This window comes from Lynx canadensis, chromosome C2 (assembly GCF_007474595.2).
Source record: "Lynx canadensis isolate LIC74 chromosome C2, mLynCan4.pri.v2, whole genome shotgun sequence".
NCBI lineage: Eukaryota > Metazoa > Chordata > Mammalia > Carnivora > Felidae > Lynx > Lynx canadensis.
In genome coordinates, this window is record NC_044311.2 from 90704926 (window position 1) to 90723928 (window position 19003).

General features: G+C 40.6%; 1 protein-coding gene across 5 annotated transcripts in view; it reads right to left on the reverse strand.

Annotated features, from left to right (window-relative positions):
* PARP14 (poly(ADP-ribose) polymerase family member 14) overlaps positions 1-19003 on the reverse strand; it is a 42636-nt gene that overhangs the window by 14080 nt on the left and 9553 nt on the right. For 2 of the 5 annotated variants that reach the window (XM_030328915.2, XM_032594746.1), the window contains 8 exons: positions 17975-18217; positions 15039-15275; positions 7837-10085; positions 6683-6919; positions 5916-6137; positions 3581-3659; positions 721-870; positions 359-421 (listed from right to left, as the gene is read on the reverse strand). In XM_030328915.2, the coding sequence (XP_030184775.1) occupies positions 359-421; positions 721-870; positions 3581-3659; positions 5916-6137; positions 6683-6919; positions 7837-10085; positions 15039-15275; positions 17975-18217 (3480 nt within the window). The remainder of the gene's footprint in view (positions 1-358; positions 422-720; positions 871-3580; positions 3660-5915; positions 6138-6682; positions 6920-7836; positions 10086-15038; positions 15276-17974; positions 18218-19003) is intronic. The other 3 variants (XM_030328916.1, XM_030328918.1, XM_030328917.1) reach the window with 3 other exon arrangements.

Genomic DNA, 19003 nt, shown 5'->3' on the forward strand with positions numbered 1-19003 from the left:
GCAAATGGTAAGATTTCATTCTTTTTGATTGCCATTGTATATATATGTACCACATCTTCTTTATTGAACCTACTCTTTGATTGTTTAGGAAGCAAAATGTTTGGTTTGGCACATAAAGCATCCTATGTGAATAAGAGACTCCTAAAATATGGTCTTTGATGAATCTTTTTTCTCTTTTTAACTGTGAGATTGCTTTTCACTTCTAATTGTCTATGCTTAGAAGTCTTTGGTCAAATGTATGATTTTAAGATTAATACGTTTTCTCCCCAATCCCAAGACTTTCCCCAGCCTCTCCAAAGCCTTCCATATTCAGCCTCCCACTTACAATTTTGAAGCAAAAAATGGTATTGTGCCTTACCTTGGCGAGAACATTCCATTTCCACATTTTGTCCAGCACATTCTAAAATTGCTTTGGACACCCCTACAGGAGAAAAAGCAAAGTTACAAACATGAATTTTAAAAAATGAAAATAATACATCTGAATCAGAATGATTGCCTCATTAACTAAAAGCTTTCCCGATCATCAAAGGAATCCTATCACCTGGTATTTCTGATAAGAAAGAAGAAAAATTTATAAACTGTTACCAATTAGTAGAAACCATGTCAAAATAATTTTAAAGTTATTAATTAACGTTAATAAGCCAAAGTTGTAGAAGCCAGTTTGTAGCAATTGTAGAATAGTTGACTATTACCCTACTCAAAATCTGACAAGTCAAGTACCTGCTTTGAGATTAAATGTCTTTGATGTTGAATTTACGATCATATCTGCCTCTTCTTTGGTGATATCTCCAAAGGCCACTTGGAAGATGATGGGACCAATCATCATTTCATGCATTCCTACATCTGGGCTAAACCCAGTCCCATAGAAGACTGAGAAGAAAAATGGAGTCCATCACCAAGTTGGCAACAGCAAGAACAACTTAGATCACACACTCCTCACACGTGCTCCTCTCATACTTCTTCCCCTGCTCTGTGACTTCCGGCCCTTAACCAGCCCTGACTCTAAGCCCCAGTGATGGCCCATTTCTGAAAAAGGATTATAACATATAATACATATTGGGGCGCCTGAGTTGTTCAGTCAGTTAAGCATCTGGCTCTTGATTTTGGCTCAGGTCATGATCTCATGGTTGGTGAGTTCAAGGCCCGCATCGCACTCTGCTCTGTGCACAGCCTGCTTGGGATTCTCTCTCTCTCTCCCTCACTCTCTGCCCCTCTTCTGCTCGCACTGTCTCTGTCAAAACAAAGAAATACACTTTAAATGTATGTACATATAATAAATATATAAAATATATATTTATATATAAATATATATAAATAATATATATTATATAAATATAATATATATAACATAATACGTATCAAACATGACTTCTGCTGCTGGCCAGGGTGAAATCAGGCCCCCTAGCATCTATTTCACTCATGATTTACAATTGAAAATGCAGGATAAATACAAAAAAGCCACTAACTGAGAACTGAAAAGTAAACAGTAGGCAGACTGGGGGAAGAAGTCAGTACTTGAAGAAGCCACCTGGAAGGGGAGGGGGAGTTTCTCATTTTATTTTGTTTTGAAATATTTCCTCTTTTCTCTCCCAGCACTGGCCCAAGGTGGCCCAGTTGCAGAACTACGCTATGAGAATTTCTGTCTTTGTGGCCAGAGGATTAGGAGAAAGGGTCCCTATGAGCTAAAGAGTATGAGAAGTAATCATCATGGTTGTCCATAATTTTTCTTTTTTAATTCAGGCCCTGACTCAAGGTGGGCCCAGTCACAGAACTCCACCGTGGTACCACAGGGAGCATTCTGTATTTCTGTCCAGAAGAATCCGGAGAAAGGGCCCTTATGGTCTGAAAAGTGTGTATGTATGGGCAATACCTGAGGCGCTCTCTCTCTCTCTCTCTCTCTCTCTCTCTCTCTCTGTCTCTCTCTCTCTCTCCTTCTCTCTCTCTCTCTCTCTCTCTCTGTCTCTCTCTCTCTCCTTCTCTCTCTCCCTCTCTCTCTCCACTTTGCCTACAAGGGAAATCTTACCATGCAAAATTATGAGGCAACCCAACAGGCAGCTTACACTCCCAGAGACGCTGTCTTTCTGGCCAGAGGATCTAGAAAATGGGCTCCCTTGAGCCAGAGAGTGCAGGAGTCCCAGACACGTGAGAGCTGGAGAAGGAAGCCCCTATTTTGTGTGTGAAGTGTGATAAATCCTGAACTCACACAGAGCTGCAAGTGTGGGAGCAGACCCAAGCAGCATAACAAAGGCTTTGAGAACTAAATTAACATTGGAACTGCTACCCACACAGAAGGTGAGACAGAACCTTAGAGTGAACTGAACGGACTGTCTGCTAGAACAAACAAAATGATCACCATTTTCCAGAGGATTTTTTTTGTTTTTGTTTTGTTTTGCTTTTTGGGAGACAGAGAGAGACAGAACATGAGCAGAGGAGGGGCAGAGAGAGAGAGAGACACGTAGAATCTGAAGCAGGCTCCAGGCTCTGAGCTGTCAGCACAGAGCCTGATGCAGGGCTTGAACCCACAAGCTGTTGAGATCATGACCTGAGCCAAAGTAGGATGCTTAACCGACTGAGCTAACCAGGTGCCCCAGAGGATTTTAACAGGACCCAAGTTTCACAGCATACCACTTAAAATGCCCAGTCTATAATCCAAAATTGTTTGTCATCCAAAGAACCAAGCAAATGTGATGAGTTCTCAAGGATAAAGACAATCAATTTCAGATGCTAATCTCAAGATGATCCAGATGTTGGAATTACCAGACCAAGACTTTAAAGCATCTGCTATAACTATGCTCCCTGAGGTCAAAGTAAACATAGTTGAATGCATGGAAATGATTTGGCATGAATGGAAAAAATAGGGGCCCTGCAGAGAAATATAAACTATTTTTAAAAAGAACCAAATGGACATGTTAGAGCTTAAAAATACAGTATCTGAAGTAAAAAAATTCACTGGATGGCTAGTGGACAGAGCAAAGAGTCCATGAACTTGGAAGTGGATCAATAGAAATTATCCAATGTGAAGAACAGAGAGAGAAAAGATATTTTAAAAAAAGAAAAAAAAAGAGATCCTGGGGCCCTGTGGAATGCTATCAAAACACTTCACATTCTTGTTATCGGGGCACTGGAGAGAGATCAGTGTGGTAAAATAATTGAAGAAGAGACTGAAAAATTCCCAAATTTGATGGGAAACATACACATTCAGAATCAAGAAGCCTCAGCAAACTCCAAACAGGATAAACTCGAATGTAGCAACAGCAAATTTGACAGAGGAGAAGCATTTGGTTGGTACTATCTCTTTAAATCTATCTGTTTGAGAAAACATGCCACATCATCCTTAGAAAATAGTAGCCTTATTACTACTTAAAAATCCATTGTACAGGTTATATAATTTAGCCTACCTACTCTTTCACTTTAGGTCACATAAACACAGCCAGTGTCTTACATGCTCAGGTGTATGGGATATAATTTAATATCTTCTTTATCAGTAATTGATTCTTTCATAAAAAACATCACTACCATCTTTCACTGAATAGTTACTTAGCAACTAGAAATAATTTCTCATTTAAAAGCTTTACTGAACCTTGTTTATCTTCAGCCTTGGGAATTTTGTCACTGACGAAATTTCCATTAGTCCTTCTGGCGAATTCATCTGAAAATGCCTGGAAATACAAAGACAGTTTTGACCACTACAATCCTCAGTAGATGAATAAATTTGATTCATCGGGGCTTTTGATCTTGCATGCACACATACTCAGGAGAGAATAACTCTCAAAGTGTTATTTTCATAATAGATTTTTAAAACTATGAAAATAATACATATAACTGTTTCTACAAATGCATTCTAGGAAAACTATTAAATATGTGAACAAAGATATAAATATAAGCATATTCATTATATGCTATTTATAACAGAGAAAATATAAAACAGTTTACAATCCAACAGGGAAATGGTTAAATAAATTTTAGTATATCCATGTGTTGGAATATTTAGTAGCCATTTCAAATCTCATTTTCAGGGGCGTCTAGGTGGCTCAGTCAGTTAAGCGTCCGACTATTGATTTCAGCTCAGGTCATGATCTCACAGTTCAGTTCATGAGTTTGAGCCCTACATTGGGCTCTGTGCTGACAGTACAGGGCCTGCTTGGGATTCTCTTTCTGCTCTCTCCCTCTGCCCCTCCCCTACTTGCACTCACTCACTCTCTCTCTCTCTCTCTCTATAATTTAAAAAAAAAAAAAAGTACACATGTATAAAAGAAGGCCAGGATGAAATTCAACTAAAATAATGAATACATTTTGTATGGTTCAAATTTTCTACAATGAATATGTGTTGTTTTCATAATCAGTGAGAGCAGGTATCTTGCCAGTTGTTAAAAAAAAACCCACAGTATTATGAGAAAGATAGTCACATGGACAGAAACACTTTATTTTTTAACTTCTTATTTGTACCAGGAGAGGAACCACTAGGGGAGTAGTCCTCTCTGGGATAAGAGGCTGGTGTATGTATTCTAGAGTTAGTGAGCCTGTGAATTCCATTTCTTTTCATGTTAGTGACACCATCAAATCATCACTTTATTTCTCCTTTTAAACAAGCAGGAGAGATTTTTTTTGGGGGGGGGGAGGGGGGAAATGAGTAACTTTTTTGCTAAAAGACTGATACAGTAGCTGGAGGGGGCCAGGGAAGACTATGGAGCCAGGGTCTCAGGCTCATGGGCCTCTAGGGAAGCTCCATGTGTAAAGGTGAACAGCCAGTTGAAAGACTTTCTACAACCGAAGGGGATTCTGGTATTTCTAGTCCCAACTCTCCTACTCACATGGGGATGTGCTGAGTTCATTCTAACCCCACCTTTTAGTTGTATCTCATCCTGACATTCTCCTCATGTTATTTACAGGACTACAACTGTTTTTTCTCCTATTTAGAGGACTACAACTTTTATATTATGTATTAAGATTTCCATGTTCATATGGAAGGGAATCCTATAGATTAAAAGAGGATTAAGGGATGTCAGCTCCACTGCAATATATGGGCCTTATTTGGATTCTGATTAAAACAAACAAGCTATAAAAACAAAATAAGGCCTTTATGAGACAATTGGAAATCTGAACATCGATTTGGTAATTGCTAAAATAATGAAATGACTTTCAATTTATTTTATGTGTGAAATAGCACTGTGGCCATGTTACCTTTCAAAAAGAATCCTATTGTTTAAAGTAAAATAAACACTGAATTGTTTATGGATAAAGTTATGTCTAGGATTTGCTCGAGAGACAAATACCATATGATTTCACTCATATGTGGAATTTAGGGAGGAAAAAAAGATGAACACATGGGAAGAGGGGGCAGGAAGAGAGGGAAACAAACCACAAGAGACTCTTAAGGATAGTCAACAAACTGACGGTTGAGGGAGGGAGGTGGGGGGGGAGGGCTAGATGGGTGATGGGTATACTAAGGAGGGCATTTGTTGTGATGAGCGCTGGGTGCTGTATGTAAGTGATGAACCACTAAATTCAATTCCTGAAACCAATATTTCACTTTATGGTAACTAAAATTTAAATTAAAAGGATAAATAAATAAAAAGAAAAAAATAACATAGGAAGAGGGGAAATAAACAGAGATAGAAATGAAACATATTGGCCAGAGGTTGATAATTGTAATTGATGAGTGATGGGTACAGGGAATTCATTACACTATTTTGTCTACTTTCATTAATGCTTAAAAATTTCCTTAGTAAGAAGTTAAATTTTTTTCCATATCCATAAATTTGCTTGAAATTTGCTGTGCTACAGCTAGTCTACACTATTCCTTTACTTTCCCATGTATGGGAAATACATGGAAAAAACAACCTAATAGACCAAGAAGACATTTGAGAACATGAGGGCTCAGCTGCCAAAACAACCAGAAGTTAGTGAGATTGTACCTGAATATTTCCGTGATCACTCGGGTGCAGCAGAAAGTAAACCTCTTGTAAAGTTGTCAGTTGAGTCTTGCTACTAAATTTCAACACTTCTGAAATGATTAATTCAGCAAAAATGGTTTTAGGAAACCCCAAATTTCCTGTTCCTATGGCTGGAAATGCAATTGATTTCAAGGATAAGCTCTCAGTGATTTCCAAACATTTTCTGATTATGTCTCCCATGATCTGAAAGGCACAAAGCACAACTTTATGCATTTTTCCTAGAATTGGGAGTCAGAACAAAAAGGACAAAAATTTAGCAACTTTGACTGTGATCTCTGTCTACTCCTCCGCTTTCAACAGAGGTGAAGGGCAGTCAAAAAAAGGAAAGAAGAGTATAGGAGCTGATGAGGAAAAGAAAAAGAGAACGTCAGAGGCCCTCCAAAAAGATCCAAACTTACTCAGCAATGAAGATAAGAAGCAGGGCAAAAACTGTTCTAATCCTTCATCCTCTTCCATTCTCCATGCCCTCACCTTGCTATCCCCACTGAGGACGCGCCATTTTCCATACCTCTTAATGAGCCCCAATAATGACTGGGCGCTATAATCAATTTATATTATCAACCAGTCTTCAGAAGTCAGCTAGGGCTAAAACAAAACAAAACAAAACAAAACAAACAGCCCTAATGATAGAACCTGCTGAGAATGTGACAGAGAGGCAAGCTACATTACCCTGAGAGGAGGGTCCAGAGGGCTACCCAGTTTCCTAGAGAACCTAACTCCTGGCCCACCTTGTATGAAGATGTGCTATCATCTCTCCAGTTCGGAGCCACCACATGAAGCACACGGCGGCAGTGCAGACTGTGTCCGCTGGTTTGGAGAACTGTGCCCATGCCAACAATTGCCATTTGTCCGACAATGTTCAATTCCTCCTGGAGCTTTGGCCCAGCTTTTGCCAGGAGGGCCTGAGAAAGGGGCCCTCTATTAAGCTCAAGATCCATGGGAATGGAGTTGACAAGAACATCAGCCTTAAAGAGAAAGCCAACAATTTGTCTCAGATGCTAACAAAAAGCATTCATCAAGGGAGACTATGTTTGAGCCGCGTGCTTGGCACGATGAGGGGGAAACTAAGATGATTGATTTCAGAGGTTGAAATGCCATCCAAGGCAAAGGGTTACTAGAAGCTTATTTAATTAACACTCTAGGACAACAGAGAGCTGTCAAAAAGCAATATATAAATAGTATGGGGTCACTGAAGCAGCGCAGAGGAAGTGACTTCCGGGGTCTAGAAAATGGGAATCCCTGCAGCAGGCAGAGGAAGACAGGACAGTCATCTGGGAGGGGGCCAGCATGAACATAAGCCCAGTATGTTTGAGCTGTGAGCAGATTGGTTGGACCTGATAGAGACTTTCTAAATCAGGCTAGATTAAGGCACCAAGAGAAGACAGGAGAGGGAATGTGACCAAGCGATGTTCACAGCTGCCCCGCATGGGTCACTGAGGAGTAACGTGGCTCACCCTGGTTCAGCGCCATTGACAAGATTCCTGTCCTCTGCCCGCATCAAATATTCTAATTTTTCTGTATCTGCTCTCTGTAAATTTGACAGGAAATTAACCTTAGATTTGCCAAAATATGACAGGTATAAAGGCACTGAAAAAGTATAAATGTGTAAGTGGTGAGGATAAGTGTAAATGTAAGATCTTCCTGTGGGTTTTCACATTTACCGGAGACCTAGCGATCTGAATACACTTGCAGTCCCCACGGTTAACTGGCCAATCGCTGTTAGTAAATGCCTCAATGAAGCAGCCCAGTTTTCTGAGGAAACCGGTTTTGAGGCCGGGAGGGCAGGCATGGGATTCTTTCCCTCGATCCTAATCTTCCTTTGGCAACAGGCTAACTGGAGTCACAGCACCTTGGTGGGTGTTCTGTAGGTAGGGACACTCACCGTAGCACTCTGCACATCCCCTTTCACCAGCAGGAGCCTCAGATTTCCCTGGGACAATGACATTTGTCCGTTTCCATGAACTGCTATCAAGCTGGGCTGGACTGCTGTGGGTAAACTGGGCAGCGAAGCGGCAACAGACAGGGAGTCTTCAAATACAGTTTTCACTGTCTCTGCAAAGGCCTCCACAGCCTTCTCTGCTGTATCCACAAGGTAAATCTCTTTCAAGGTATTTCCATCCTGGTTAAGCTGGAAGTTTTTCTTGATAGCCAAAACAATAGTCTTCACACACGGGGCTAAGGGAAAGCCAAAGACTCCAGAGCTGATAGCAGGGATGGCTATGGATCGGTACTTGTATTTTGCAGCCAAATGGAGACTTTCTTCTATAGCTTTCTTTAACTGGAGCACACACTTCAGGGCCTCATCTCCCTTCCACTTGGGCCCCACGGCATGAATCACATGCCGGTATGGGAGCTTTCCTGCTTTGGAGATGACGGCACAGCCAGGGGGGATCTTGCCCATCGTCTTCACTATCTGGTCACAGTCTGCTTGGAGCTCAGGGCCAGCCGCTTTAGAAAGAGCAGCCGCTAGGCCGCCAGAGAGCTTCAGGTCCTCATTTGCAGTGCTCACCACCACTTCCACAGGAAACTGTGTCAAGTCGCCCCGTTGCACAATCAGAGAGACTCCAGGGGCCAGCTCTGCCCGAGAAGAGCACTTCTGTCCATCAGTGCCACCTCCCTCCTTCTTCCCTCCATTCTCCTGTAGTTCAATGAAACATCCAAATAACCGTTTGACTTCACTTTTATAATACTGTGCTTTCTCCTGGAAGAACTGGCTGACTCCTGGCTTATCAATATGGATGCTTTCAACACAGATGGATTCCCAGGCTTGCTTGATGATCTGCATGCCGTCCAGGACTTTAGCCTTTGGGCCAATTAGTAAAATGCCTTTTTTTTTATTCTCAGCATTGAAAATTACTTGAACATTTGTCTTCTTTATCTTTTGCCAGAATGGCTTTTTTTCTATCTTCAAATAATCAATGATTATGGAAGGCTCTATTTCAACCAATCTCTCTATTTTCGTGTGTTCTTCCACAAAGTCAAAAAGCAAGCTATGGGTTTCATTCACTTCTCTCACACAGCCTGCAATGATAACCTCAGCTTTGGTTCCTGAAGTTAACTCATCGATTATTACAGTCTTTGACGAGGAATTATGTTTCTTATGCAATCTGCGAGTGAGCCCTTTCCATTTCTTGCCATTAAGAATGTCCTTGTCCTCAATGTCTATGCGCTTAGAACTTAAGGCACTGACCATTTGCTTTTCAGCATCTAATAGGACTTCAGAGAAATAGCTGGTTAGAAGAACAGCTGTACCCTCTAGCTCATAAACAGCAAGAATTTTCTGTGCTATAAAAAGAGACTTAGAGAATTCTGCACAGTCTACTTTTTGCAAAAATTGGAAAATCTCGGGGGGAAGCTGGATGTTTTTTTGAGCCATGGTGTACATCTTTTTCTGTATTTCACACTTTGCTTTATACACATCTGTACGGAGTCCTTTGAAGCTCATGTGTTGAGAAGCTTCATCATAAGACATCTCCATCTCCGGGCACTCGGTGTGGAGACGCTCCAGGATGCCACTGTGACACAGAAGAGAATACCTTCCTGGAGCAATGGCCACTTTTTCCTTTACACTTTGCTCTTCTTTTTTAATTTTTTGAGTTGTACTTTCTATTAATTCCTTGATTTGTGGCTCAATGTTCTGTACATCCTCTGATTTGCCCACTAAGGTTACAACCCCCATAAGTGTATCAAATTCAGTCAAAATCCTGTCGTCTTCTAAACTATTTTTTATGGTGTCCCACACTATGGGATCCACTTTCAATGGGGTGACTTTATATTTAGACCTGATGCTAGAGAATGCTGTGGAAACATCTTTCCGCCAAGTCCTGATCCTTAGTCTACCTAGACTGAATAATGTGGTTGCAGGTCTGATGGTAACTTCACCACTGAGTTCGGACCACATTAGTTCAGAGTGACAACGCCTCACTTCATCATTTATCTCATCCATCAGATGGTGCTTTTTCTTCAAGAATCTCCATAAGGGAAGATCTAACGATTCTCTGAATGGTGCTGGAAGCTTAATCAGAGGTTTCTCCTTTCCGTACAAGGCCGTGCCCAAAGAGGCATAGTATGGAAACACAGAGAGCGGCATATTACTGAGGTCAAGTTTCTTGGTCGTGATGGTGTGTAACACTTAAAAGGAAAGAAACAAAGTAATCCCAGAGTAATGTATTTCAAGTGAAAAAAAAAATCTTTTCTATTAGAGAAAAAAAAGCCTAGTGTTTGTAGAACTTTGATGTTATAGCATGCTATTAAAAAGCATGTTATTATGCTCAAATATAAATAGATTTGTATTAATACTGCATAGGTATCCCTTGTTTAATGGAATACTTTCCAACCAAGATCACCCCATGGTGAAATTCTGCTAAGCAAATTCTATCTTCTTTTTATTTTATTTTATTTTATTTTTAAGTAATCTCTACACCCATCATAGGTCTCAAACTTATAGCCCTGAGATCAAGAGTCGCGTGCCCCACTGAGTGAGCCAGCCAGGCACCCCTCTATTTTCTGTTTTCTGGTAACACTGATATATCACTACCAGATTAACAAATAGATAAGAATTTGTTCACAAGTATGGGGGCAATGTTTGGTCCCAGTGTAAAGAATGTTCTGGTGCTGAAAGCAAAGCTCATGTAAGAATGATGCTATTTGCTGCTTCTTATACAGTCTCACAATTTTAGGCTTCATAGATGATTTAGATTCTGTTAATACCTCTAAGAGGGGGAACATAATAATAATTACCATAGCTTACCATGTGTCAGACACCATTTTAAGTGCTTTACATATATGTATTTATTTAATCCTCACAATAACCCTTTGAGATAGAGACACTATTATTATCATCCCTATTTACAAATGATAAAACTGAGGCTAGGAAAGGTTAGAGAACTCAAATAGGGTCATCTAATATTAGTATTATCTGAGCTAAGATTTGAGCCAGTGTCTAACTCTCAAGCCAATGCTCCTGCTCCTTTACCAGGGGTTCCAAAGAGGATCACCTCCTAGTCATTAAAAAGCCCAACCCCAAGGATTCTGATTCAGTAGGTTCTGAACCTCCCCTTGTCCCTGCTATGACCCCCTCTCCTGCCACTTCTACTGGGACAGTTCCTAGGGTGGGATGTGTGTGTGTGTGTGTGTGTGTGTGTGTGTGTGTGTGTGTGTGTGTATGGGCAGGTACTCTTCTTCCCAAAGCCCCTCTTCATTTTGTGTTAGTTATTAGATGGGCACAAGAGGTCTAAGAAGGAAGGGAATTAGAATGAACTCCAGTAACAAGTTGAATTAAAATAGCATCCTTGTAGAAAGGTGTTAAAAATAATTTCCCCTTGTGCATGATTGTCTCTTAGGCCTGGAGCCAGACATCATGAAAAGGATGTGGCCTTCAGAGGTCATTACACATAATATGAACTTCCCAACATGGCTTTGTGCAGGATCCAAGCCTGGGCAGGATCACTAACGTGATCAAAAAGACAAGAAATAACAAGCATTGGCAAGGATGTGGAGAAAAAGGAACCTTCATGTACTGTTGGTAGGAATGTAAATTGGTGAAGCCAATGTGGAAAACAGTATTGAGATTCCTCAAAACATAAAACATAGAAAGACCAGACAGTCCAGTAATTCTACTATTGGGTATTTACTGAAACCAAACAAAAAAAAACCCCTACTAATTAAAAAGATACATGTACCACTATGTTTATGGCAGCATTATTTACAATAGCCAAGATATGGAAACAACCTAAGTGGCCACTGACAGATGAATGGATTAAGAAGATGTGATAATACACACACACACACACACACACACACACACACACACACACACGATGGAATATTAATTAGCCGTAAAAAAACAATGAGCTCTTGCCATTTGTGACAACACGGACAGACCTAGAGGGTATTGTGCTAAGTGAAATAAGTCAGAGAAAGACAAATACCATATGATTTCACTTTTATGTGGAATCTAAAAAACAAAACAAATGGGAGCACCTAGGTGGCTCATGTCATGATCTCATGGTTTGTGAGTTGGAGCCCCACATCAGGCTCTCTTCTGTCCCCCTGTCTCTGCCCCTCCCTTGATTGTACTCTCCCAAAAATAAATAAATACTTGAAAAACAAAATAAATGAACAAACAAGCAAACCCATAAATACAGAGAACAAAAAACTGATGATTGCCAAGGGGAAGTGGGTTGGAGGATGGGCAAAATGGATAAAGGGGAGTGGGAGATACATTCCAGCTACGGAATCAGTAAGTCACAGGGATGAAAGGTATAGCATAGGGAATGCAGTCAGTGATATTGTGATAGCCCTGTATGGTGACAGTAGCTACACCATACAGTGAGCAGAGGATAAGGTATAGAGTTGTTGAATCCCTATGTTGAACATCTAAACCTAATGTAACAGTGTGTGTCAACTATATTTCAATAAAAAATATATTTAAAATAATAAAGTAATAAAGTAATTTGCCCAAGATCACAAAGCTAATAAGCATCAAAGCCAGGATCTGTCTGACCCAAGAATCATCACAGATGACTCCTTATTGTGGCTTAAATTCTCCATCTTAAATTTCCTTCTCTGTACAAGAAAAAGTAACTATATGTAAGTTATTACTAGGATTCAGTGAAATACTGTGATAGAAAATACAGCAACAGATCTCACCTATAACAGGTATTCAATAAGAGTTCCTTCTCTTAAGGGGCGCCTGGATGGCTTGGTTGGTTAGGCATCCAACTCTTGGTTTTGACTCAGGCCATGATCTCATGGTTCATGAGTTGGGCTTTGTGCTGGCAATGCAGAGCCTGCTTGGAATTCTTGGTCTCTGCCCCTCCCTGCTCACTCTCTCTCTCAAAACAAATAAATAAACATGTTTTTAAAAGTCTGGAACAGTTCCCCTCTCCTTAAAAAAAAAAAAGAGTTCCTTTCCTTAAGATTTTGTGAATCAGGTGGGGCGCCTGGGTGGCGCAGTCGGTTAAGCGTCCGACTTCAGCCAGGTCACGATCTCGCAGTCCGTGAGTTTGAGCCCCGAGTCAGGCTCTGGGCTGATGGCTCGGAGCCTGGAGCCTGTTTCCGATTCTGTGTCTCCCTCTCTCTCTGCCCCTCCCCTGTTCATGCTCTGTCTCTCTCTGTCCCAAAAATAAATAAAAAACGTTGAAAAAAATTAAAAAAAAAAAAGATTTTGTGAATCAGGCTTTGTAAAATTGAACAAAATAATTTTAGAGTAAGTGCCTTACTTATTCCTCTTAAATAATCTGCATAAAATGTAGACTGCTAAATAAATTATCCTTTTTCAACGTTTTTTTTTTTTTTTTTTTTTTGGGGACAGAGAGAGACAGAGCATGAACGGGGGAGGGGCAGAGAGAGAGGGAGACACAGAATCGGAAACAGGCTCCAGGCTCCGAGCCATCAGCCCAGAGCCTGATGCGGGGCTCGAACTCACGGACCGTGAGATCGTGACCTGGCTGAAGTCGGACGCTTAACCGACTGCGCCACCCAGGCGCCCCATGCTAAATAAATTATCCTTTTAATCCAGCTTTAGCTACAGTTTGCCTCATTACTAATAACCTGTTGTAAGTGGTGAGATGGCCCATAAGAAAAATTAATGGTATAGGTGAGCGGGAGATTAGGAAAGAGTGGAGAATTTAAGAGCATAGATTAGGGTCCAGTCTAGCCATGTTCCAACCCTGGCTCTATCACGTACTAGCTGTGTAACCTTGGTCAAGTTATTTGACGTTTCTCTGCTGCAGTTTCTCATTTGTAAAATAGGAATCACAGTAATAGCAATGCCCATAAAGCAGTGCCTGTGAATGTGTTTTGTAGCACCTTGCAGAGTTATGCAAATGTAAGTCATCATCACAAGAAGGAGCAGCCAGAGAAGGAAAGGGAAGATCAGTATATCTCAGACCACAGAGAACACAAGAGTTTGTGGGTTTAGAGGAAAAGGCATGGTCAACACAGTCAGACAGCATCAAGAGGTCAGGGTGAAGGGGAACCTCTGAGAGTACCCTGCTGTTCACAGATGCAGCTCTGCATAAAGTAACCCAGATTAAGCAGTTCCTGTTATTAGCCGTACAGAATGTAATGTAGACATTCTGAGGACACAGTCAACTGCCCAAGCCTTCAAGAGGTTGGAAGCCCCACCATAAACTGGGAAGTTAACTTCTAGAGTAGACAGCTGTTAATCCCAAGCCCAGGCTCAGGGAGATTTAAAGAAATTGTGACAGAAGCTCCTCTTTTGTCCCCTTGTCCAAGGAATACTAGGACTTTCATTCCATTTTAATCTAAACCATACCTTCACCCGTTTCCCTAACCCATCAAAGCCCAAGGGAGTGTCCTTCCCCTATGTTCATGAAGCAGTTTATCTTCAGTGGGTGGAATACCATGTGATCCTGTCTCATGCTCCCCCTGGTAATCCCAAACTCACTGTTCCTTCTTTCCCTAAAATGTCTGACCCCCTAATTCCTACTCCTCAGCCTTCACCTCTGAACATCAAGTGGAATCTCTGCGCTGACTTTGCACATGCCTCGGAGAACTGGCAAACTAATATCCACAAAACCCTCAGAAGTGTTTCCCTGAGATTCAGCTGGACATGGTTTTCACAGGGTTGCTGCAAAGAACTATCCAGCAGGCATCCAATGGATGCCACTAACTACCCCTATTAATTTCTGAATGATGATACTGACAGGTGAAAGGGAAGTAGTGATACTTTATAGGAACTGTATGTGTTTCTGAGCATTTCTTTACCTAATCTTGTGGAAATTAACTTGAAAATTTCTACCAAGTATACAGCTAAAACACAGATCACCTCTTCTTTAATACAGTATTTCAAAGATTCTAAGAATTATGTATTTTCCATTATAGGTAGAGACTCATGAGAGAATCTCCTTATGTCTTCAGCATTGCTTCTCTAATGTTTAAATCACTGGGCCCATTAACTGTGATATCCCAGATGAATGGGATTACTAATTGGATTTCCAATGAAATTTATGAATAAAAAATAACATGCATCAGTACTCAACTGATAACTATTAAGATCCGCTAAAATGGTTTAGATTATGTCAGGTAGGTTTATAATGTCAAGCTCATAGATATTACCTTTTTTGTCAAAAAACTCAATCAGAGCTGAACTCTCTTCAGGCAAACATTGAATCCTGGCAATTCTTCCTCCTCCATTTTGAGGATTTTCAAATAAACATTTCAAATTATAGTCATCAGCCCCAGGTGGCAGGTTTTCAACCCTGATTGTTTTTGTCACTTCCAGAAGTCGTGGAGAAAGTTGAAGTTGTTTCACTGAATGGTGCCTGGCACAATCATCAACAAATTTCACAGCATCTACAAATCAAAATTAATCGATCAATCAGAAAATTATGATTATATCTTTATATTATACAGAAGAAACTGTCTGAATATTAGTTGAGATAAAGGAAATAGCTAAACACTCAATTTTTAGAGGCAATATTTTATTTTTATATGAGGATTTACATGCTTAAAACTCCTGCTCTCTGAACAGCGATACACATATGAATGTTTTACCTGGATTACTGCCACTGAGCTGTGTCCCTGCTTCCAGTCACAGCCCTCCCCCACCCCACTTGACATCCTACCCCTACCGGAGAGCTCTGTCTACAATACAAATCGTCTCATTTCACTTCTTTCTCAAGTCCTACAATGGCTCCCCATTACCTGTAGGCAGCAAGCGTCAGTTCACACTCCTCAGCTAGGCTAAAAATGCCCTTGTTTGGCTATTTGAGTCTAAACTAATTTCCAAACATCACCTCTGGTTGTTCTCTGCCATTCGTTTTATTTTCCATACTGCCAAAAAACCTAGTCATTATTTTGAAAACCCCATTCCCTTTTGCCTCCATATATACAATTTCCTATGCCTGAAATGCCCTTCTCTGATTTAAAAAAAAAAAATATCCTTGTCCTATTCCTCCTTCAGGACTCAGCCTGATTATCTCCTTGAAATTCATAGATATTGATGGTGGACCCACAATGTGACAGGTACTCTGCTAGGATCTGGGGATAAAGAAATGAGTGTAACAAGTCCTTAAAAGTTCACCACCTAGGAGGGAAGGAATCTTGAAAGCAAACAAAGGACCTATTGTAGGATCAGATGAGGCAGGAAGACAAATACAGGGAATCCCGCAAGGATCCCCAGAGAAAGTGGATGCTGATCTGAATTCTGAAGGATAAAGAAGAGATTAGCAGACAGATAAGGGGAGGAAACATTTCAGGCAGAGAGAAGAGCAGTGGCAGGAAACAACAGTGTACCAGGGACCCAGCAGACTGGGATCACGGGAGTATAAACTTCATAAGCAAGCAAGGCAAAACCAAGCCACCTTGTTTGGGTTCCCCTTCCTCCCATTCCCCACAGCCTGCTGCTCATGGCTTCACCTCTTGCATCTGCCATTTTCCATTTACATATGGGTCTCCAACTCCATATGAGGTCCTCAAGAGCAGGAACCAAGAATTATTCATCTCTGTACCCATAGCACCTAGCCTGGCACATAGTAGATATTTAAGAGTTTTGATTAATGAACAAAAGCAGGGCCATTTAGTTTTACCTTTATAAGAAATAATTATAAATTTGATATAAGAATAGCTCTTTCTTGAATCCTTATCATGTCTTAGATACTATATTAAGAGCTTTGCAAACATGATCTCATTTAATCCTCTTAGAAATCATATCAGGTAGCTACTACTTTCTCCATTTTACAGATAAGAAAAGTAAAGCACAGAGGGTAGTAACTCAGACAACCTCAGATAAGTGGTCAAATGTTGGAGCTAGAGTTCTGACTTCGTGACCTGTGCTCTTATTTAACCATTCTACTACCATGGCCACGGAATAGCGAAGGCTTGGAATTGGGAAATTTTCTTGTCCTTCTGAAGACGACTCCTCCCACAGACCTTGAAAAGCATTCATTTCCTGCATCCCATGCACTTACCCTCCCGCCTACGTGATGACCATGAAAGTACTAAGGAAATATATTGTAAAGGAGATAAGTGAACAGGGCTGCCTGGGTTCAAATCCAAGAATTTATTAGCATCCTGGCACCTCTGTCTCCTCAACTGTAAAATGAGGAATAATAATAATGATCTCAAAAGGTTGTTGAGGAGCTCAGTTGGTTAAGCATCCGATTCTTGATTTTGGCTCAGGTCATGACCTCCTGGTTTGTGAGCTCGAGCCCCATGTCGGGCTCCACCCTGACAGTGTGAAGCCTGCCTGGGATTCTCTCTTCCTTTCTCTGCCCCTAGACCCCTCTCTCAAAGTAAATAAACTTTAGAAAAAAAGGTTGTTGAAAAGAAGAAGTAAATACATGTACTGAGCTTACCATAGTACCTGACTTACAGTATCACTATATGACTGCCTGCTATTATTATTACCTTCCAATAAGTCCAGTTTGGTAACACGTATCAATATTTACTTCTCCCAATAAGATAACACATGTGAAAATGCTGACTCCTCTGCCTGGAATCACTTTAATTTTTTTCTTTTAATGTTTATTTATTTCAAGAGAGAGAGCATGAGTGGGGGAAGGGCAGAGGGAGAGGGAGAAGAAGAGAGAGAATCCCAAGCAAGCTCTGTGCTGTCAGCCCGATGTGGGGCTGGATCGCACAAACCAGGAGATCATGACCTGAGCTGAAATCAAGAGTCGGACGTTTAACTGACTGAGCCACCCAGGTGGAATCACTTTTAATAACCTTAGACTTTAGATTTCTATTTGGGTGTGTTGTCTCTGTCTCTGTCCCTCTCTCTCTCTCTTACACACACACACACACACACACACACACACACACACACACACACACCACTCATACACTAAAGTCTGATTTACTGTATATATCAGAATTTAGTTTTAAAACAAAGTTGCTTCTCTTTCAAAATAAAAAAGCATCGATATTAACTTGGAGTCCTCTCCTACTAGCTACTGGAAAGAGTCCAACTTTCAAAGACATTAGCTGGATGTCTCAAATCCCAAAGTGTGGTGCAAAGAAAGATTGGTAAATACAGCATCACTTGATCTTACCTATACATTTTTGAAAGGTAACTACAGCAACATCAAAATCTCGTATTACTTCCACTTGAAAATCATCATTGGACAGGCCACTTATGTTCTCCACTAGCAAGGTTAACATTATACCAGTTACATTTGCCTTGAGATTTTCAAATGCAACCAAAGAGGAAATATTTTCACATTCTTCTGAGGTATCTTCCACTTTTTCTGATCTTCTGTTGAGAGAAAGTTTTGTATCCAATTCTTCGGACACATCTGATTTTAGAAGGACAAAAAGATACAAGATGTTATATTAATCTACCATGATCTTAGCAAAGTAAATTATCTTAAGACACTGTCCTCTTTCCTTCTCATTCTCTTGGCTAACTCAAACAGATTTTAGAAAGCTTTTTGCTTAATGTAATTAAAAGTAAAATGGAGTGGGGCACCTGGGTGGCTCAGTTGGTTGAGTGTGCAACTTCGGCTCAGGTCATGATCTCACCGTTCATGAGTTTGAGCCCCGCATCTGGCTCTGTCCTGACAGCTTGGAGCCTGGAGCCTGATTTGGTGTCTCCCTCTCTGCCCCTCCCCCACTCACGTTCTCTCTCTCTCTCTCTCTCTCTCTCTCTCTCTCTCTCTCTCTCTCTGTCTCTCTCTCAAAAATAAGTAAACATTAAATTTTTTTAAATAAATAAAATGGAGCACTTAACAGTCTATTGTTATTAAGTTTGATTTTATTATATCCTTTCCTGCCTTGTCTCTCTGAGGAACCTGCCTTTTGTAGTATTTGACACATGCTTCTATCAAGCACCTTATTATAGTTATTGAAGTCAGCTTCTCAAAAGCAAGGGATATATTTATTCATCCTGTATTGCTGGCACATAGTATATTCTTGAGGTTCAATAGCATTTGCTAAATTGGAGATTTACTGCTCGTGCCACTGGAGGAAAGGGAGAATATCTTACGATGCCCACGTAACACGTTATGCTCTGAAAAGTATTAAGTTTTCATCACCGAAGAGAAAAAAAGGATACTTGCTGAATGACCAAGGAAGACACATAG